This window comes from Nuphar pumila, chromosome 7, assembly GCF_984573655.1.
Source record: "Nuphar pumila chromosome 7, dmNupPumi1.hap1.1, whole genome shotgun sequence".
NCBI lineage: Eukaryota > Viridiplantae > Streptophyta > Magnoliopsida > Nymphaeales > Nymphaeaceae > Nuphar > Nuphar pumila.
This window is the reverse complement of record NC_143255.1, coordinates 34024759-34047753: the sequence shown is the minus strand read 5'-3', so window position 1 is coordinate 34047753 and position 22995 is coordinate 34024759. Positions and strand designations below refer to the sequence as shown.

The window sequence follows — 22995 nt, the reverse complement described above, 5'->3', positions numbered from 1 at the left end:
CCCAAGCCACTCGGTAATGAGAGAGAGAGGGAGAATTTCGCGCCCTAGAATAGCCAGTTTAAATTAAAAATTAGCGACAAATTAGCGACAAAAATATTCCATCACAAATTAAGGATGAAATTATTTTGTCACTCATTCGTCGTGAAGTTGCGATAGAGTTTGAGATGGCGCAAATCCATCGCTAATTCCAATTTTAGAGGCGACTAGTTTTCTCTAGCTAATCCATCACAAATTTGCAACGAATTATTTCGGTACTCACAAATTTTCATATTTTTCTTGCAGTGATGGGGACAACATAGGGATAACTGTACTCAACAAACCAAGGAAAGGAACCAAGTGATGCAAAAGGAAGTTGATTGGAAGAAACCTTAAATGGAAAATCAGTTTCATCAAACTACACATTTAGACTAGTGATGATTTTCTCAAACATAAGGTCAAGGCAAATATAACCCTTGTGTTTAGCCCAAAAATAAACATTTCTTGCTTCCAGATTAAAGTTTGTGATTGTTAAACAATCTGAGACAAAGGTAATAAGCACACCCAAAGGTTTAAAAAAACTTGTAATTAGTGTTGATTTGAAACAAGATTTAAAAGAAAGATTTCTTATGAGTGATATCTGACGTTAGTCTATTAATTATATAGACAACAGTGGAGAATGCATAATCCCAATACTTTTGTGATAAACTGGCCTGAGCCAAGAACGTAAGCTTTGTCTCAACAATGTGTTTGTGTTTATGTTCAACACGCCCATTTTGCTTATGTGTGTAGGTACATGATTCAGTGCCCAATACCACATGATTTTAAGTGAAAATTGACTTGTACTCTCCACTCCAATCACTTTGGAGAGCTTTTATCCATCTACCAAATCTAGTTTCTACTTGTTTTTGAAAACTTTGAAACACAAGAAAGACTTGGTTTTTTTCTCTTAATAATAAATATCCAAGTAAATCTAGATAAAGGATCCATAAAAGTAACATAATAAAAATGTCTTTTAGTGTTGAGAACAGAAGCAAGTTCCCACACATAAGAATAAAGTAAGTCAAGAGGTCCATGATTTTTCTGTGTAGATGGTTCAAAGGGTAAAGCATGACTTTTACCTATTTGACATGTGTCACACAAAGAACTAGTATTATTGTGCATGAAATGAACTCCATGTTTATTCAAAATTTGATGAACTATGCAAAACGCAGGATGCCCCATCCGTCAATCCCACTGCTCAATAGATGCTTTTTTCCCAACATAAGTGGACACCCCACACGTTGTCCCTTTCTTAGGAATGTCCAATCTGTAGAGGCAGTGATCACTGATACCCTATAGAACTGCTTTTTCTATTTTGTGATACTTAACAATGCATTGATCATGTGAAATTAAAAAAAACATATCTTTGTCTTTAATAAACTTCTGAACTGATAAAAGATTATGAGTAATAGCAGGCACATGCAATATATCATTCAGAACAAACTTAGAACTGAGAGTGCTAAGAACTGTATTACCAACATTATTATTTGTAGGTGAGAACCATTACTGATTTTCATGTGATCATTGCCCTGATATACTGTCTGAAGGAATAAATTATTCAGATCCGCGATCACATGATGTGTAGCTCCTGAGTCAGAAAATCACACTTCATCTTCTATGTGATTCATCATTGTTGCATTGTATGCTTCCAGAGAATCAAGTTCTTTCTGAAATTTAAAAAGCTTACACTTAAGAGCACCATGTCCCTGTTTTCGACATTCTTGGCAGGTAGTCCAACACTGGGAAGCAATGTGTCCTTGATTGCCACATACACGGCATATTATGGGATTTGATGAACCATTGGATGTCGTGGGATTGTATCCATGACTTTGACTGGATCGATTAGAGGGATGTCCCTTACTGTGTGAGGGGTTAAATTGAGTCTGGCTGCCATGCCCTCCTTGAGACTACCCTTGGTTGGATGGTTTGTAGGTCAAATTGGTTGCTGGTGGTTTAGGTTCTACAAGTTCTTGTAGTTGAGCTTCATGAATGAGCAGCATGCCCATAAGATCTTTAGAGGAGATGGGGTCATCTCTAGTGTTCATAATAGTTCTCAGGAACCTATATTTGCTCATAGGAAGTCCCACATGGATATGCATATTAAGATCCTCGTTGGAAACATGTTTTTCAGCCATTGTAAGATGATGAACTATGCTTTTGGCTTTATGAAAGTAATAGGTGATATGGATTTTGTAATTGAGATTGAGACCTAAGTTGCTGCACCCCAGCTCTGGAGTGAGCAGCATAGGTCTTTCTCAAGGTGTTCCAAACACTGTATGAGTTGGGTAATCCCATGACCTGACAATGTATCTTGTCTGACAATGAAGATATGATTCAACTTATAGCAGTAAATGATCTATACATTCCCACTTAACATATTCAGGATTTCTCTCAAACTCTTTTTTAGTCATATTCAAATATTCTCAAACTCTTTTCTAGTCACATTCAAATATTCAACCTGACAAGGTTTTGATCCATCTACAAACCCCATGAGACAGTACCTTTTAATAGTGGGATAAATTATGATTCTCATAAGAGAAAATTGTCCCAAGACAAAAAATGTTGTAGGCTTGTTAGAGTTGGGAGTAAGGGAAAATGATCATTCAAACCTGATGTAATATTGTTCTTTTCTGCATCCATTGGTGATGGTTTTTGAAGAGAGCATTCTAAATTTGACATGAATCTTGAACGACTAGGGAGAAGAGCTTGAACCGATCGTGAGATAAGAGGGGCTCTAATACCTTGTCAAAATTGACATGCACACATGCTCAAGTTGTAACGTGGTTCGACTCTCTATCTCTCTTCACTCTACCAGAGATGAGAGTTTTTTTTTTTTTTGATATATAGAAAGAGTTACATTTGATTATGAGACTTAGTCTCCTTGATCGCTGGATTACAATTCTGATCCACATAAGCAATCTGCGCCCCCAACCTCTTTGACGTGGTCATCTTGGAGGAGTCTCCCAACCACATTAGTCCTACTGATCTCATTTGGATTAAGAGTCTTGGCATCCTGATCTTCTTGATTGGGGGTCTTGGGAGTTCCCATTCTATTTTGACTGTTGCTCATTTGATGGGACGTGGGACCCACTAGTTAGGCCGATCTTGGATCTGATTCCACCTTAACAATCTGACAGTAATACTGTCAGAGCCGCCTTGGATGTGGTTCATCTTAAAAATGAACCACACCCATTAAAACAATGAACAAGCTCATTGTGAGCCTTTAAAACATCCTGATAGCGTGGGAGGCCAAAAATCCTTGCAAGAGAAAATCCCAATAATGTGCTTATAGATAACAAGTCATGGAAGGCCATTGTGTCTGCACGGATTTGAAGGGAAAGAACTGATGTTCTTGACAATCTTTCCAGAACTTTTCATACAAATAGTGTCACTTATAAGGCACCACATCTTGCTTTGGGTGAAAACAAACACCTTTTTATATATACATGCACATTGAGTTGTTGATTGCATCTCAAGTTCTCAATATGTAGTAAAATTAATAGCAAAATTGACATATGGGCATCAAGAATTAATGATATTGAATATGCACTCATGTTCTCTAATATAGTCCCCAAATAATAGGAAGGAGGCAGAGAGTTAAGGGTGAAATGTGTCAAGCCAGAACCTCTTAGTCAAGTGGGAATCATCACCAATTTTGGCGATACTAGATATTCAATTATCCTCACGCTAATTGATCTCTTGAATAACTTTTACAACTGAATATCATTGTTTAGAAACAAGTGCGCTATCAGCTCGTCCACATGTACAAGCTCTAGAAATTGAATGACATTTATAGTAAAACATTTTCCCTTTAAAATATTTTTGAAAAATCAAAACATAAGGTAAAATTAAAGATGAATATATGAGAGAATAGAAATTTATATTCTAAAATGCAACCTCTTGAAGTAAATAAACGGAAGATAGAGAACAAATCTTTGATATTGTGAAATTTTAAGCAACTTATAAGGTGTTTAATGCAAACAATTTCGATGCACTTAACCTAATCAATGATAACTCAAAAGAAACATAAATGGTCCATCAATGCAACGAACACACAGAGAGAGAGAGAGAGAGAGAGAGAGAGAGAGAGAGAGAGAGAGAGAGAGAGAGAGAGCATTTGTCATTCAACATTACCAAAATACATCCAACCGAATATTGGATGAGAGAGGAACATAAGAGTAAGACAGCCACCATCTAGATGGGAGAGAGAGAGAGAGAGGATTAAATATTAGGGGTGGACATCAGGCGAATCGAAGAAAAGGAAACGGATCTCATCATTTGAAACAGGATGGGTTTCATGGTACATTCAATCCTAGCCATCCTGATCCCATCATTTGAAATAGGATGGGTTTTATCATACATTCAATCCTAGCCATTCGGCAGGATGTCTAGGATTGAATATGTATGATGAAACCCATCCTATTTCAAATGATGGGATCCGTGTTCAAATATTTACGGGTGGACATCAGGTCAGGCTGACAATCATCCTGATCGAGGATGCAGTTAAACTCCCGACCCAGTATAAATGGGTAGTCATCAAGGGATGCAATACACTGGTTCAACTCATTCCAGAAAGCCGACTTGCGAGCAGAGGTAGCAGACTCATATACCACTGTGAGATTAAGAGGACTGCTTTGAATTACATACAAGATTTGGAGGGATAGATAGTAAACCAGTTTGAACTAGTTGGTACGAGAGAGAAGAACGTGAGGAAGAAAAGTACACGATATATATATATATATATATATATATATATATATAGAGAGAGAGAGAGAGAGAGAGAGAGAGAGAGAGAGAGAGAGAGAGAGAAATGGCACATCAGGAATTTACGTGGTTGGGCAATGTGTGCCTAGAGTCCTCTCCTTAGGAGTACACATTTTGGTTTATCTTTGCAGGATTCCTCTTTGTTTGTGATCCTTCTTATCTTGCCAGCTTTATCTCCATAAGCTTCTTTTTGATCGTTATCTCCTCTTTAGATGAGGCAACGACTTATCAAATCCAGTTCAGCCTGACTCGAACCCAATATCTTATCAAATCCAGTTCAGCCTAATTCTTTTTGGGTTGAGGCGCCTCAAAATTCTGGCCTCACCGTTATCCGGTTAGGTACATGACAACCCGACGAGTACCCGATTGGAGGTGTACCCGCAAGAATATCTCACACCTCCTTGTGAGAGTTGTGATTCATACTTACGTGTGATGTACATCTCACTATATATGGCATTGCATGATTCTCTTCACCATTTTGTCTTCACACGGTTTTGCCTTTCTATGCAAAATATGTAATCTATATGATGAATTTATCTGATTTCTACTTTTACATAGTAGACATGGTAACTTATGGTTTTTTTTTTTTTTTATCTTTTTGCTAATCAACACTCTTGTCATCTTACTAATTCCTCATTGGATTCCAGGACATATCTCATGCAAAATGTGTAACCTTTTAGAGGTAGACTTGAAAGGTTTGTACCCTTCTAGCTAGCTGGGGTTGAGAGAGAGAGTTTATATCCTAAACCATCAAATTCACTTTAAAAATGTATATATATATATATATATATATATATATATATATATATATATAGAGAGAGAGAGAGAGAGAGAGAGAGAGAGAGAGAGAGTTTATATGCTAAACCATCCAAGACACTTTAAAACTGTAGTTGCATGTGTTTTCTTGCTTAAAATCCAAACCTTTAAATTCTTTATTATTTAGTTAGTAGAAACACGTATTAGATTAGACATTTTTATGTTTAGATGCATTTTTTTAGAAAAATTAAAAATCAGTTGCTCATATTTTGCATAGAACTTGATGAAATACAAATCAAAGTTTCTTGTTAAATTGAGATTCAAAAGATGTTTTAATGAATAAACAATGATAAACACAATACAATTTTGGATTAAGAAAAAAACATGTACAACTTAATATTTTTTAGAGGTGTTTGAACGATTTAGGACATAAACTGTCTAAAGTTAGTTATTGTTATATATATTGTGCCATCACTAAGTATGATTGTTCAAAACCACCACATATTTTCTTATGTATAATTAGAATATGAGAACTAAAGTGTGAAAGTTTTTTATAAATTTTTTTGTTTTGTTTATTGAATATGATCATACGAATGTGATCTAAATGCTTGGTTTTAAAATGAGCGGGCTCTGATTACAATGCATCAAATTTAAGGCTTGAAAATTCAAAGAAAAAATTTTCCAACATCTAAAAGTCATATTTTTTTGTCGAACAAACGTGATCCAACAGTGGATTCCTAACAAAGATACCATGCTGAACACATCTGTAAAGTTGAATTTTCCGAAAAAAATATCAAAAATACTTAATTCACACTCTAGTGGCCATATATATATATCGTAATTGTTGTTTTCACACTTGACCTGACAAATCAGCTTAAATATACCCCTATTCTCAGCTCGGACACGGGGGAGTCCCACTTCCGTAAGTATCCGAACACCTTCGGGGGTATTTTCGTCACGATAAAAACACCTTCCGAGTTCCGACAACGCCGTACGTTGGGTGAAGTCACGGGAGCAAGGGGCAGTTAAGTAATTTATGAAGAAACTCCGAGATGTTCGTTCTTCGTAATTCGCGGAAGTGCCTCACTTAAAATGACTCTCCCTCGCTGGCTCCTTCCCTCGTTCTCTCTCTCTCTCTCTCTCTCTCTCTCTCTGTGGCGTCGTCGACGAACCCACGCGCACGGAGAGAGATAGAGAGGGAGAGAGGGAGAAATTCCACCCGTACGGATTATTCTCGTCATCGAGGCCTTTTCTTGGGCTCGCTCTTCGCCGGATTCCGGCCATACTGAGGAAAAAAGGTAAGAATTCAGGCGGTTCCGACCCGTAACTTAGAGACTAGGATTCCTCTGCTCCGATCGTTGAAATGCGTCTCGTTTTCTGCTCCCTAAGCAAGAGATTCTGCTGTTTTTGTGGGCAAAAACTTGGGGTTTTTTTTCTTGCGTAATTTGTTGGAAATTTGTTTATTTCGTCGTTGGGACGCTGTATATAGATGAAGACGTAGGATTCAATGTCATGACGGCGAGTGAGATCGGGAAACTTGAAATTCTGCGACTTATCATTGATCCGTTGTCGATTTCGGCGTTTCTAGCCGCATTCAGTTTTCAAATTGGAACGAGTCAATTTGATTGCTAGGTTTTCAATTTTTGAAGACGATAAATTGAGGAATTAGTGCTTGCATTGTGCGAAAAGTTCAGGTTTTGTTTTTATTTGTTTGTGAATTTAGGTGAATTCGAACACTTCCTTTGGTTAAAGTTGCAATCTTTGTGTGCAACTGTCTAAATTCATTGCATTTGCAGATTAATTGGTAAAAACATGGTCATTTTCTGCATGACAACTTTCACTTTCATGAAATTAATCACAATTACTTTGGCTTTTATTACTTTCATGGTGAATGTATTGTAAAAAATTTATTGGTTGTTATTTCCATAGAGACAAAGGATTTTTATGGATATTAGACAATGCTTAATATTTTCTTAATGAAAACACGTAGTTGAGATTTAATCATGCTCGTGTTGTCTTATGCCTTTACCCAGAAATATGGGGTTTAAATCTTACAAGTGCTTGCTACCAAAAAATAAAGTTGGTCGACTGCCAAATTTATCCAATTTGCATCCGTTTCATTTGTTCTCACCTCCTTTTTTCACTGAATGAGTGTAACATTAATTGCAGTTTTATGTGTACCTTGTAAAATGGAGTCACCGTGAGTGAGATAAAACATTGTAATTAGTAACTGATATTGCACAAAGCAATAAGATGACTAAGCATTGCATTACGTCTTTCCTTTGTCAATAGCAGTAGGATGATTGAGTTCAGGAAAATCAGTACCCAGACTAGAAGAGTCAACTAGTGTATTATGAACATTAATTCCCCTGAATGATGGTCGCAATGAGAAAGTTGGGAGCTATAACATCAGATATATTCCTATAACAAGTCTTTGATTCATGGGTCCTCTGTTCTTAGTTCAGTTTCCACCTATCATGTACTGAAAGGGACATGACGCTTTTTTCTTTTGAGAGGAGAGAGTGAGACAAGACATGGTGTATGCTTGTTGTATTGGAAGTCATCTGCCTCTATTTGTCATGGTTTTCCTTAGGATTAGTAATATTTGTTCAATGTTTATGAAAGAGGTCACAACTGTTTGACACATCCTTTTTTTGGTGATAGGATGTTTGCATGCATGACAAACACATACTCATATACTGATGGAAATAACTGTTAAGATGTAGACTGTAGAGCCTAGTCGTATTATCTAAGACTAACATATGAATAAAATGCACATGCAAGCAGGATGGGGGAAACAAAATAATGCTGCTTGAAGACATAAATGAGACTTTCCATCTTGACTTTTGAAGTTCATTCTGTTGGTAAGATAATTACATTCTCAAATCTCCAGTTCGTTTAGGGACATTTAGTACAAAGATAAGTGTGGCCTAGGTAATTTCTAGCTGTCTATGTTTTGTCTCTTCCACTCTATTTTTGTTGACCATTAGCACAAGGTGTCTGGGATTTTATGCCTTGTTAATGAAAGTGTTGCTGCTGATGGTTTTCTCCCCTTTACCTATGAAACATTTCCTTAAAATTCAGGAACTATATTTACTGTTTTCTGGAATATAGGCAGCTTCCTCATTGTTGTTTCACGAGTCACACAACAAGTCTTCTTGGGTAATCACCATCAAAGATAAAACGATTGTTGAAACCATAAACCATAAACCATAGTCACAGGTGTTGCTGATGACGTTGCACTTATTACTTTTTTTTTGTTGATTTAGAAAGCAATAATAAACAAATTTGATCTGATCAATTCAATTTATTCCTATTATTTTATTGTCGCAAGTTTTTTGACAGAATCATGATATAATCATCATCTTTAATCTATAAAGCCTCCTATTGTTTTTTTTTTTTTTTTTGAAGGGAAGTTTTGTTATTTAACCATAAAACTGATGGCCCCACCTTGAATTTTTTAATCTAAAGTATGTCACGTTAAAAGTGAACTTTAAGAGTCGAGACACTTAAGGTTGGTAGATCTTTCATAGAGAGACAAGGGACCCTATGTCCTCCTGTCTATAGGCATGGGACTGGAAGGGGCAATGAGTGTATAACGTGTAGTAAATGAGATCTTTTAATATCCTATATACTACAACCATAGTCACAAATATCGGTCTTGGCTCTCTCTCGGTAAGGCAATTTCTTGCGATAATATAGGTTTAGTAAATAAATCTTGAAAAAGTATTGGGAAAAACTGGGCACTTAAAAAATCTAAAAAATATAAAAAGAGAAAAAATAAGTAACAAAATAACATGTTTAGATGGTAAAATACACATATAGTAAAAGAAATAAGTAAAAACTATAAAAGAAAGAGGAAAGACAGTTAAGATATAGAAAAGAAGTAAAAAAGTAAAACTAACTGATACTATCTTGATATAGCGCTTCAAATATAAATTTATGATATTTTCAAAATATCATGATATTTTGCCTTTAATATCATTTTATGAATTCACAGCAATATTGGTGTGATATTTTCAAACTATCGCCTATATTTCTGGTATATATATAGATATTCAAAAAATTGGTACAAATGAGTACTATCTAAAAACTCATGCATTTTAAGCAAACTGACCAGTTGGATTGATTATCAACTTTAGAACATACCTCAATATTGGTATGATATTTTCAAAATATCGCCTATATTTCTGGTATATATATAGATGTTCAAAAAATTGGTACAAATGAGTACTATCTCAAAACTCATGCATTTTAAGCAAACTGACCAGTTGGATTAATTATCAACTTTAGAACATACCTTGAGTAAAAAGTTTAAATATTTAGCTATATTTTAAATAAGGGTAAAGATGAATGGTCCAGATTGCACCAAAATCTGATTATAAAAAAGGCCTTCCACATTGAAATTGTGAAAATATGTCAACCCCTTTGTGTTGACCCTCATATTATAAACTGGATCCATATACATAAAATACATAAAAGCATTTGCAGAAAAAAGACATGACTAAAAGACAAAAAAGAGCCCCTAATAACAAAAAAATGACTAGCATTCCTATGCAAAACAATAGCATAGTCACCGATATTTGGAAAATATCTCGATATTATCAGTATTTCAAGGTCAGCCGATATTTTCAAAATATCACCAGAACCTAAAATATCATGATATTATCACAATATTTTATTAAGATTTCAAAAAAATCTTTTTTTATTTATTTTAAGTATCTTTTTTGTTTCTTTTATATTTTAATTTTTAAGACTTTTTTTAATTGTTTCTTTATATTTTTGCAAGACAAATACTATACACCTATTATTTCTTATCTTTTTATTATCATAGCTTCCGAGATTTTTCCAAGAAAAAACATTTTTTGAAAATATCTCAGAGAAAAACCGTTGCCGAGAAATTATCTTGAACGATACAGGTGACTATGCACAATAGTATCAAAACATATTTACAATAATGTGCATGTAGTATAATTTCACAATTTGTTCTAAATAAACAGTGGTAATCCTTTCTATACGGTCTGATCTACTTGAAAATGCATGAGGTGCATTCATGCTGTATGCTCACACACATATATATGTATTTATGTAATATAATGCCGTATAGTAACTATATATGACTGGCATAAGTGTTCCATGTTTATGCCAGATCAGTGCCCTTACAGTTTGTTACCATGTGTCGGTATGACCATGTGCTTGGTGTTATCTTCCTGCTTAATAATATGGAAGTCACTGCTTTATAAGCCTGTGAGTGACTTTTGCTGCAGATTGTACAACCTCTGATGATAGTTTTTAAGAATCTCCTTCTTATATATTAGAACCACTCTCAGAAATCTTAGGGGAGGATGAGATCCAATACACCACTTGACTGTGCAGTTTTTCAGCTATCACCAAAGAAGTCTCGGTGAGTTTTCCATTTGAGCTCCTTGTTGGTTTTCAGGGCATGTTTTGATTTCTGATCTTGATATATGATCAGTTTTTCTTTCAGATGTGAGTTGTTTGTTTCTGCAGAAGGGAAAAGTGAGAAACTTGCATCTGGGCTTCTGAAACCGTTTGTTGCCCATTTACGGGTAGCGGAAGAACAAGTAGCCCAAGCAGTACATACAATAAAACTTGAAGTTCAGAAAAATCATGATGGTGATACGTGGTTTACTAAAGGAACAGTAGAAAGGTATTGTATAAGTGCTTATTCAAGGTTGTTCCCTTGTATTAAAAAATTCATGCACTATCATATGCTGGTACATAGTATATGTGTTCCGCCTTGCCAATGTTCTGCCTATTCTGAAATTTGCTACTATTTATTCTATACTTGTGCTATTGCAGATTTGTTCGATTTGTTAGTACACCTGAGGTGTTAGAGCTGATCAATAGATTTGATGCAGAATTGTCCCAGTTAGAGGCTGCTAGGGGAATCTACTTACAGGTTCTATGCCTTATATTCCTTTTTTTCCAGAGCTTCTCAAGAACTATTGCATTATTTTCACTGGCATTTTCATTTCTCTTATTCAGGGGGCAAGGGATCGGTTCTCTGATGCATTGAGTATGTATGGATGACTTATTTGTTTCAACTTTTTGTGGTCCAGTCTTTTTTTTTCTTCTTTACTTTCTTATATATTTTGTATATTACAGCTTACTTTAACATTTTCATGGGCAGCTGATAGGTGGTAAACAAGTTGAAAATAATCCTATTACCATGGGCAACCATGGTACCAACTATGTTCTTTTCCTGAATATAATAGTACCCAACTATACTCATATTTGTCTCTTATTATAAGTTGGTTATTGTTTCCACATGTAATTTAATGATGAATAAAATCTCATTTGCACATTCTAAAGGCATTTGTTGGTGCTTCAATCATTATTTGCTGATTTTATTTTCTGAGAGATTTTCATTTTGAGTGTAACAGCTAGTAATGGGCTGGAAGAAGAGGCTCATACCACACATACGTATATCTTTTGAGATTTGCAGTTAATATGGAAATCCTGTTCTAAATGACTCATGGTGTTGCATTTTCTTTACCTTTCCTCTAGCTAGTCGCTAGTAAAATGTGCTGCTAGCGATGTTAATACTACCAAACCACCATTTGGATACAACTCATGCCATTTTAATCTTAATGCATGCAGATGAAAACCGAGCTGCTGCAGCAGTAGCAGCAGATAAAACCAAGTAAGTTCTCCAACAATGCTTTTAATTACTCAAGTTTTTATGTGCATGTTGATCATTCTAACTGTTTGAAGCTTTTATATATCTTGAACAAAGCACCATGCAAAAGCCATCTTTTTTTGTGCTTTGTATATTTTTTTTGGGAAGAGAGAATTTATAGTTTTGAGCACAATTGTTGATCCAACATCATGCTTTGCCACTTATATCCCGCACACGGCCAAAACTTTTAGATAATTATTGTAGTACACCTAAAGAGTATTCATGCTTTCTGCCTTGATGACCCATGACTTGCATTTCAAACACAAATTAGCTATGTAACATGGGTACACCCATGTACCACAAGTACCCATGTCAACATTGACACAGGTATGAGTATGGTACAGGGCAGGTTGGTTGGGTCCAACTCAGGCCCAAATACCCAAATTCTCTCTCTGTTTTTTTTGGTTCCTAATTTGGCTTGTGAAGTCACCAGTGGAAGAAGTGGAAGAGGATAGAGAAAAAAAGGAAAGGGAAAAAAAAGTAGGAAGAGGAAGAAGAGAGAGAGGGGAAAAGAGGGAGAAACAAAGAAGAAGAAAGAGAAGGAGGAGGGGGAGGAAGGGGAGGAAGAGGAGGCAGCAAGAAGAAGAAGAAGACAAAGAAGAAGAAGAAGACGATGGTGATGATGATGGTAATGGAGAAGATGATATTCTTGAAAAAGAAAAAGGTGCATATGATGGTATTGGTAATGAAGATGATACACAAATGAAAGTCTGGTTATTTTGTTAAAAAAAGTAACTTTGTTGCCCAAGCACCACTTAAATGTTAACATACTAAACTCAGGTACAAAAAAATATTTTCCAAGTATTTCTCTTTACAGTCTGAAAATATCTTCAGCGTTCATTATAATGGGCTTCCAAAAATGCACTCTCGAAGAGAAAAAAATGAAACTATATTAAGGGACTCCTTTTTTTACTTAAAAGCAAAAGCTAACTTTATATAATGGTTGTGCATTCTTAGGATTTAGCTTCTAAGATTGCATTGTGTTCAATTTTTTATATCTCAATAACCCATGTATCATATGCTTATTCGTTAAAGAAATATATTTTTTTTCAATTTAGTTCTATTTTACTTCCTAGTGCAGTGCTTGTTTCACCTCTAGTTCATTTCTTATTTCATTTTTCATTAGATTCCCTTTTTGCTTCCGCTTCAATTTTTATCTCATTTCTGGTTTGATTGTCATTTTGCTTATGGTTCATTTATTGTTTCACTTCCAAATTGATTTTCTTTTTCTTTGAGATCAATTCTTTCTTCTTGCTCCAATTTTTTTTGAAATGCATCGGCTCTCGCTTCTGCTTCCCATATTGTTTATTGCTTTTGCTTTCCAGTCTAGCAACTACAGATATTACTAACTTTGTGGTGGTACTTATGAATTTCTGGAAAAATATAGGTTTTAATGAGAGGAATGTTCTCATGTTGAGTAAGCAACACTAAAATCTAAAATGATATGTTGTTAAAAAACATTGTATATATATATATATACCTGATATATATATATATATATATATCAAGGGCATTTTGGTCTTTTTATAAATATCGGTCACTAGGGACTGTATAGTAATTTAGTTAGGACCTTTTTATTTTTTAGTTTTCTTTTGTTTTTTTGTCTTTTGTAAAGATCTGTTGGGAAGCAGTCCAACTAGTCATTAGACTGCTCTCAACGGTAATATTTCTGACTGTTGGAGGCAGTCCAACTACTAGTCGGATTGCCTCCTCTCCTTGTTTTGGTGCATGTAAAAGCTCTATAGATAAAGCACTTTGTAACAGTTTTAAATATGCTTTTCAACGCATATTTGTTATATACAAAAGCTTCTTATTCTCTTTGTGTTCTTTGTGATTCTATATCTCTTTTGTAAGATTATTATTTATCTTTATTGATCATATTGTGTGTGCACTTGTGTAGCCTTCATTGACATTGTGATTGTGCACATCTTGTTTCATTTCATGGCATCAGAGCTTAGGGTTCTTGAAGTATTGAAAGTCATCTTGGGATTGCTCTCTTTGTGGTGGTGATCTTCAATCTTTGTTCTTCAAACTCGTCTTCTTCATCACGGGTGAAAGAGAATCTACCTCCGTCATCTACTACAAGCTCAACTAAAGCAACTATTTGATGTGGCTACCACAATGAAAAACCATATCAAAGGTAAAAAACTTTGGAGGTTTGTTAGTGGAACCACTAATGAACCCCAACTAAAGTTAACAAAAAAAATGAGATCAAATCAAAGCTCTCTCCAAAGAATAAAAGGAGAAGGCTTTGCAAGAATACCAAAACAAGTTGAAGGATTGGAAGGCTAACAACGCTCAAATACTCTTATGGTTCATGAATACTATGAAGTTCAAGATTGCTACCAACATCATCAAGTTCAAAAAAGCATGTGATGCATGGATCTTCTCAAAAAACACATTCATTCAAAAAGATATGGCTAGACTATATCATCTTCAAGACAAGGTACGCAATACCAAACAAGGAGATAAGAGTGTAAGAGACTTTTATGGTCTTTTATCTCCTATTTTGGATGGATTAGCTATGTTAGAACCAAAATGAACGAGAAGGTTCAACAATTGAAATGAGAAAATTACAAGTTGAAAGAGAAAACCTTTTCTCTTTTCTATATGGTTTTTGACCAAAATTTGAGCAAATTAGGTCATATTTGCTTCATAGGACTTCGACCCCTTCTATAAGTGAGGCTCTTGCTCAAATTTGTCAAGAAGAACAAGACTTGGAATGCACAATTCTAATAACGAGGTTCTTGCCATATCAAGACCCGAAAGTTTTATAAAAACTTATAAACCACCTCACTTTGAAAGAAAATTCAATGAAGAAGGACATAATGGGCGAGAATATAAGGAAGATTAGGTTACTTGTCATCATTGTAAAGAACCGGGACACATAAGACCGGATTATCCCAAACTCAAAAAAGTGGCCGCAGTAATTGAAGAACCTTAAGAATCAAAGAAAGGGAACAACTTCAATGATTTGACAATTGCCCAAATAGCGGAGACAGTTTCACAAATACTAAAAGTCACTTCATCTACATCTGGTGCCGCCATCTCCTCTTCTTCTCCTCCAGGTAAGTCTTCTTGGATTTTGGATTCGGGCGCCTCTTTTCATATGACTCATAATGAGTTTCTATTATCCGATTGCACTAATTCATTTTTTTCATGTGTATCAACTGCCGATGGAATTTCTTTAAAAGTTAAATGTATAGGAAATCTCAACAATATTTCAAAATTTTTTTTGTTCCAAATGTGAGGGTTATTCTAAAATTAGATTTAACCTGTTTTTGGTATCTCAAATTTCGGATTATGGATATAAAGTATGTTAAAATATATATATATATATATATATATATATATATGTATGTATTTTTCCAAGAACACCATAATACCTGATAGGGTATTATGGTCATTTCACATGGTACCTAAAAGGGGTACTTGTTTTTTTCCTCTTTTTTATTTTTATTATTTTTTGTATTTATTTTATTTTTTCTTCTTTCTTTAAGCCACTTAAGGGATCCCACCATTGAGTCGTTGGGGCCCTCAACGGTTACAATTGTGACCGTTGGGGGCTCCCAACGACTCCATGGGAGCCCCCTTTTTGGCACACCTTTTGAGGCCATGTGGCCTCCCTTCCTCTCCTTTTCTTCTTGTATAAATAGGGGTGAACCCCTTTGTAATTCTTATGCTTGAGAGCTCTCTCTCTCTTCAATAAAGAAACTTCTATATTTTTGCCTATCTCAAGGCTTGTGTATGTGTTGTCCCTTTGTGGACTTAATTATTGTCTCTTTTGTTTGTCCATTGTAGGACATTGCAAGTGCTTATAGCACTCTTTGTATTTCCGCATATCTCGTTACATGGTATCAAGGCCACTCAGTTCGCATGATACGTATACTTTTCATCTATTGTCTCCCTTCTTCTCACTTCGTGGTGACATTATGGAAGCAAAAATTGATCTATCCTTCAAACTCAATGGAAAGAATTACATGATGTGGGCATCAACAATGGAGAACAACCTCAAAAGCAAGAAACTTTGGGGGTATGTTATGGGTTCCATTCCGGAACCTAAATTGGAGCTCACAAAGATCGAAGGTGGATAAGAAAAGGCTCTTGAGGGAGATGCTCGCCTCAAAGCCATTGAAAATCATCAAAAGGAAGTAGAAGAATGGGAAAGCAATCACGCAAAAATCCTTGCTTGGTTCATGAACAACGTCAAACTCAAGGTATGTGCTAATATAGCTAAATTTCGTCGGGCCAATGAGGTTTGTTTTTTTATGAAGGGTATGTATACCCAAAAGGATCTTGCAAGAGCGTATTTTTTGCAAGAAAAAATTAGAACCACCAAACAAGCTAATTTAAGTACTCAAGACTACTGTAGTGCTTTAAACCCACTATGGGATGAGTTGGCTCTTTTAGAGTCAAAATGGGTAGCTATGGAAGATGTTGAACTAAGACAAAAGCAAATGGAACAAGATCAATTGTTTCAATTCTTATTTGGGTTACATCCCGAATTTGAGCAAGTAAGGTCATCACTTCTCCATAGATCCATCTTTCCTCCTATAGAGGATGCTATTGCCGAAATCACCTAAGAAGAAACAAGGCTTGGGATGAGTAAGAATGTTGATGAAGTGCTTGCCGTTTTCAAACCCGGCAATAATGTAAAAACTTACAAGCCCCCCCCCCACCCACCCACTTTAGTAAACAAGGAAACTACAATGGAGGAAGAAAAATTATTGTATATCATCATTGCTATGAGCCTGGTCACATTAAATCCACTTGCCCAAAGCTCAATGGAACTTTCAAGCCTAAGGTGGCCTCTCTTGACGAATCTACCACCAAAGAAGATGAAGTCAAGAATGATGATCTCAAAGAGACCCTTGGTCAAATATCGATGGCTCTTTAATAAATCCTTAAAGCTACTTCCTCCACATCGGGTGTGGCCATTGCATCTACATCATCACCCGGTACGTACTCTTGGATCTTAGACTCCGGAGCATCTTTTCATATGACCCCTCATGAAAATGCTTTAATCGATGTTAGCACCAATTCAAAAGGCTCTTATGTCTCTACGACTGATGGAACTTTTTTGAAAATTTGTAGCATTGGAACTCTAAACTCCAAAAATTCTCAAAATCTTTTTGTTCCAAAAGTTAGAGTTGTTCCAAAATTAAATTTAGATCTTTTTTCGGTCTCTTAAATTGCCGACCATGGATGTGAAATATCTTTCTCATCTAATGGTTGCTTTGTGCAGGATCTCCGGTCCGAGAAGCGGATTGGGCAAGGCCATAGGAAGGGGGACCTTTACTGTATGGATCATCTAAACCTTCCTACAAATCATTTTTGTTCTTATTTCCAAGAGAAAAGTATTGAAACTTGGCATAAAAGGCTTGGTCATCTAAGCTATTTAAACATGTATCTTTTTCTATTTGGAAACAAATTTTGTAAGAAAAGCCATTAATTGCAAAGATTGTATTTTTGGAAAAATGAAGGCTATTCCTTTTCCAGCTATAACATTTCTTTCTTCAAGACCCTTTGAATTGGTGCACTTGGATGTTTGGGGTCCATCTCTGGTCATGTCTAAAAGGGGTTACTCTTACTATGTCACTTTCATCGATGACTTTACTCGATATGTTTAGATCTATTTCATTAGTCATAAATCAGAAGTGTTTTCCTTCTTCAAAGAATTTTATATAAAAATTCAAAACCAATTTCAAAGTAATATATCTATTTTGAAAACCGATTCCGGTGGTGAATACTTGTGTAATGAATTTCAAAATTACTTAACACAAAATGGAATTTGTCATAAAAAATCATGCCCTAGGACTTCACAACAAAACAGACTAGCGGAAAGAAAGTATAGGCATATTATAGAAACCGCTAGAACATTGCGTGTCTCTAGAAATATTCCAAAATTTTTTTGGGCCGAAGCCATCCTAACCTCAACATACTTAATCAATAGAATGCCTTCCTCAAAATTAAAGAATGCCTCTCATGAAAAACTTTTTAAATTCTCACCCGATTTCAATCGCCTTCGCATCTTTGGTTGTAAATGCTTTGTTCTCTTGCATAAGAGAGATAAGTTGTCTCCAAAGGCAATTGAATGTGTTTTTCTAGGTTACGGGGAAAATAAAAAAGGCTATAGGTATTTTGATTTAAAAAATGACAAGCTTTATGTTTCAAAAGATCTAACTTTCTTATAAGATGAGAATGGTTTTGAAAAAATGGAATCATCACATGAAATTGATTATATGTTTTTACATGATCTTATTGATGACATAAATGATGATTCTATGAATCATTTTGAAAATATAGAGGACACCTGTGAAGTGTCCAATTTTGATATGTCACCACCAAGTGATGGTACTAATAATGAAAATATTAATGTTTACACATGAAGAGATGCCTATTAGTGCCCTAAAAAAATTCTCTCAAATTACTGAATCTTTAGAAGAGCCCCTCATTAGGCGCTCTTCTAGAGAATCAATACCACCCAATAGGTTTGTATCCTATGAGTCTTTAGCACCCAATTATCGGGCATGTTTAATAACTTTACATTCATATTATGAACCCACTCATTATAATCAAACTAAGACTCTACCACATTGGGTTGAAGCAATGAAAATAGAATTAGATGCGCTAAAAAAGGCTAATACTTGGGAAATAGTCAAACTCCCTCCGCATAAAAAACCTATTGGATGTCGCTGGGTCTTTAAAGTCAAAACTAAAAGCGATGGTTCCCTAGAAAGATATAAAGTCAGGTTAGTAGCAAATGGATATTCACAAGAATATATAATTGACTATGAGGAAACATTCGCTCTTGTCTAAGGGAGAGAGTTTCTTTCAAATAAGTTTCAATCCTATCTAAAAACTCATGGTATTTTACACCAAAAATCTTGTCTTAGGACCTCCCAACAAAATGATATTTTCAAAAGAAAACATCGTTATATTATTAAAACTACTAGGACTTTACTTATTTTAAAAGAAATTTCAAAAAAAATTTAGGCTGAAGTCGCTCTCACCATGGTCTATTTAATAAATAGGATGCCTTCTCAAACTTTTAAAAAAAATCTCCAATTGTAAAACTCTTTAAAAATTTTCCCGATTTGAAAAGATTGAGTGTCTTTAGATATAAACGTTTTGTGCTTCTTGAAAAATATAACAAACTCTCTCCTAAAGTTATAAAATGTGTTTTTCTTGTATATATAAAAAATAAAAAAGGATATTGATGCTATGATCCAAAAAATGATAAACTTTATGTCTCTATAAATGTAACATTTCTTGAAAATAAAAATGGATTTGATCTTGAAAAACCTAAGGAAGAATTCAAGTATGCCTTCTTGTTTGATTTATTACCTAAGTCCAATAATAAAATTATTGATAATGATGTTAGTGATAATGTTGAGTTAAATAATGGACCAAGTAAAGAAAGAAAACCTACTCATGATCTTATACAATACTCTAGACGAGATAATGGGGATCATTCATGTGCTTTTGAGAAGTATAGTCAACCAACAAATATTGAAGAATCTAAAGTTAAAAGATCTGAATGAATACCTAAGCCTCTAAATAGGTTTATCTCTTATGAATCTTTCTTTTCAAACTACAGGTCATGTCTTCTAGCAATTCATTCATATCATGAACCATCCAAATATAAAGAATCAAGAGATATAAAAGAATGAGTAGAAACTATGAAAATAGAATTAGATGCATTACATAAAACCTATACTTGAGAAGTCCAACATTTTCTTAAGGAAAAGAAGACAATAGGATATAAATGGGGTATTTAAAGTCAAAACTAAGAGTGACGAGTCCCTAGAAAGATATAAAGCAAGATTAGTTGTAAAAGAATATTTCCAAGGATATGGAATAGATTATGAAAAAACATTTGCTCAAGTATCTCGCATGATCATAGTTAGGACTTTAGTTTTAATAGCATACATTAGGAAATGACCTATATATCAGTTAGATGTTAAGAATGTTTTTTTAAATAAAAATTTAAATGAAGAAATTTACATGAATCCTCTCCCTTATTTGATTATTGAAAATGAAATGGTTGTTCATCTTCAAAAGGCTTTATATGGGCTTAAACAAGCTCCTAAGTCCTGTTATATTGATACTGCTCTTTTTGTAAGATCTACAGGTACTTTACTTATTATTTTGCTTTTATATATTGATGATATGATCATCACTGAGAATGATCAGAAGGAAATTGAAGAAATTAAAATTATGCTTAAGAAATATTTTGATATGACTAACCTTGGTTTTTTAAGATATTTTTTAGGCATTGAAGTAGCATATTCACCAAGGGGTTACATTTTGTCTCAAATTAAGTTTACAACTGATATTGTTATGCGATCAGGAATCATAGATACAAAATATGCTGATACTTCTGAAGTGAGAGAGTTGAAGATGGAGTTTTATTAGACGATCCAACTCCTTATAGGAAACTTGTCGGATCACTAATGCACTTATCTATTACTAGGCCAGACATTGCGTATGTAGTGTACACTGCAAGTCAGTTTTTGCATGCGCCTACATCAGTTCATATGAGTGTTGTGTTACGAATAGTTCGATACATCAAGAAAACTATATCTAAATGATTATTTTTATCCTCTTCATCATCTTTAAATCTTATTGCTTATATTGATTCTGACTGGGGAGGAGATCCCAATAATCATCACTCAATTATGAGATTTTGTGTGTTGGTAGGTGATTCCTTCATTTCTTGGAGATGTAAAAAGCAACAAAAAGTATATTTATCATCCACGAAAGTTGAATATAGGGTAATGACTACAACAACAACAGAGGTCGTGTGGATGAGATCTTTACTTTCAGCTATAAGTGTTGATGCTTCAGAACCTTCAAAGTTATGTTGTGATAACAAAAGTGTCATATATATAGTCAGCAATCATACATTTTAGGAACGAACGAAGCATATCGAGATGGATTGTCACTATGTTTGAGAAGAATACTTGAAGGAGACTATTATTTTAGTTTCAGATTGAGGATTTCTTTACCAAAGCGCTTCCTCTGTCATGTTTTTTGTTTTTTAACAAACTTTCAGTGATCTCACCATAAGTTTGAGGGAGAGTGGTAAAATACATTGTATATAAATATATATATATATATACATGTATATATATATATATATGTACCTAATATATGTATATTTATATATTCATATAAATATACATATTTCAAGAGCATTTTGGTCTTTTTATAAATATCTGTCACTAGGAAATATATAATAATTTAGTTAGGTCCTTTTTATTTTTTATTTTTCTTTTGTTTTTTATCTTTTGTAAAGGACTGTTGGGAATCCTCTCCTCATTTTGGTGCATGTAAAAGCTCTATAAATAGAGCACTTTGTAACAGTTTTAAATATGCTTTTCAAAGCATATTTGTGATATACAAAACCTTCTTATTCTCTTTGTGTTCTTTGTGATTCTATATCTCTTTTGTGAGATTGTTATTGATCTTTAGTTATCATATTGTGTGTGTGCACTTGTGTAGCCCTTCGTTGTCATTGTGATTGTGCACATCTTGTTTCATTTCTTATGCACTAACAATGTAGTTATCAAATGACTTGCCACACTCCAACTTTTGACTCTTGTTTAACCACTGAGATGAATGCATTTTTGAGCTTCTTTTTGTTCAAAATTAGGTGTCTTTCAAACAAAAAAAGTTTTTCTCCAGATTGTTTATGTATTGTGTTATTTCTCTTATTTTGATAAAGTTTTCTTTTTGTTCCTTCTAAAAGAAGAGGTGAAAATTAAAAGGTGTGAGCTGAACTCTTTGAAAGGTCCATGGTTGTTTCTCTGTGCTTTTCAATGTTTTGGAAGGCTACAAACGGAAGAATGGTGACATTGGCAGAAACATGCTGTTAAGGCTTATGTGTGTTCTTTTTGGACATAAGTTAGGGAATGGATTATTTCAAGATTGGGTGGTCTTTAGACTCAAAAGAGTCAAAACAGCTCAACCCAAATGAATTAAACTTTTTTCCTTTCTTTTTTACTTTATTTACTACTAATCCAAGTCCATAGGTAACTTTGAGTTAGAAATCTACCTTGTAATTTTGATTTGAAACCTTAGTTATAAAATCCATCTCCTTAAGTTTCAATTTTCTTTTCAGTAAATGTGCTTTTGACTTTTGTTTGACCAGGGGATTTGCTACTGTTTTTTTTTTCAGGAGAGAGCTTTTGAGAGCCATTGATGTTCGGCTTATGACCGTCTGGCGGGACCTAATTGTGGCCTGTGCTCAAGCTGCAGCTGCAGGTTTCACCTTAGAAACCGTCTCAGAGCTTCTCCTCTTTGCTGAATGTTTCCATGCCCATCGTTTGAAGTAAGAACTGTCTCCGTATCTTTTTTGGTAGTTTGATTGGCGAATGATGTAGGGTTACCTGCTAAAGTCAGAGCAGGCTCTGCATCTAGGCCATTGACTCTTGAGAGTTGATAGGTGATGCAGTGATCACTTCATGAAACTTTGACCTCATCAACCATTTCCTCTTTCAATTAAACTTGATCAGGTTATAAAGGATCAGTGCTATTTGATGTAGGGTTTTTGTCATGGAAAAATGCAATTTGGACCGATATTATGATATCTCCAACTGCTTCTGATTTCAAGATGTCAGTGATGCAAATCTAGATTATGTTTTTTGGCCTCAATTGTTTGTTGAGGTGCCACTGATTCATGTTCTCTATTGTGGAGAACCAACCATAGACAATGATTGGGAGCATCATACTTATTTTTTTGTCTGGCA

General features: G+C 34.7%; 1 protein-coding gene across 2 annotated transcripts in view; it reads left to right on the top strand.

The window, feature by feature from the left end:
• The first annotated feature begins 6703 nt into the window (after positions 1-6703).
• LOC149831847 (uncharacterized) overlaps positions 6704-22995 on the top strand; it is a 34664-nt gene continuing 18372 nt past the window's right edge. The window contains exons 1-8 of one of the 2 annotated variants that reach the window (XM_090014184.1): positions 6704-6836; positions 8326-8402; positions 10857-10942; positions 11027-11209; positions 11362-11461; positions 11548-11578; positions 12163-12205; positions 22425-22577. In XM_090014184.1, coding sequence (XP_089870310.1) covers positions 10884-10942; positions 11027-11209; positions 11362-11461; positions 11548-11578; positions 12163-12205; positions 22425-22577 — 569 coding nt within the window. In that variant the 5' untranslated portion in view covers positions 6704-6836; positions 8326-8402; positions 10857-10883. Of the gene's footprint in view, positions 6837-8325; positions 8403-10805; positions 10943-11026; positions 11210-11361; positions 11462-11547; positions 11579-12162; positions 12206-22424; positions 22578-22995 lie in introns of both variants that reach the window. The other variant, XM_090014183.1, reaches the window with a different exon arrangement.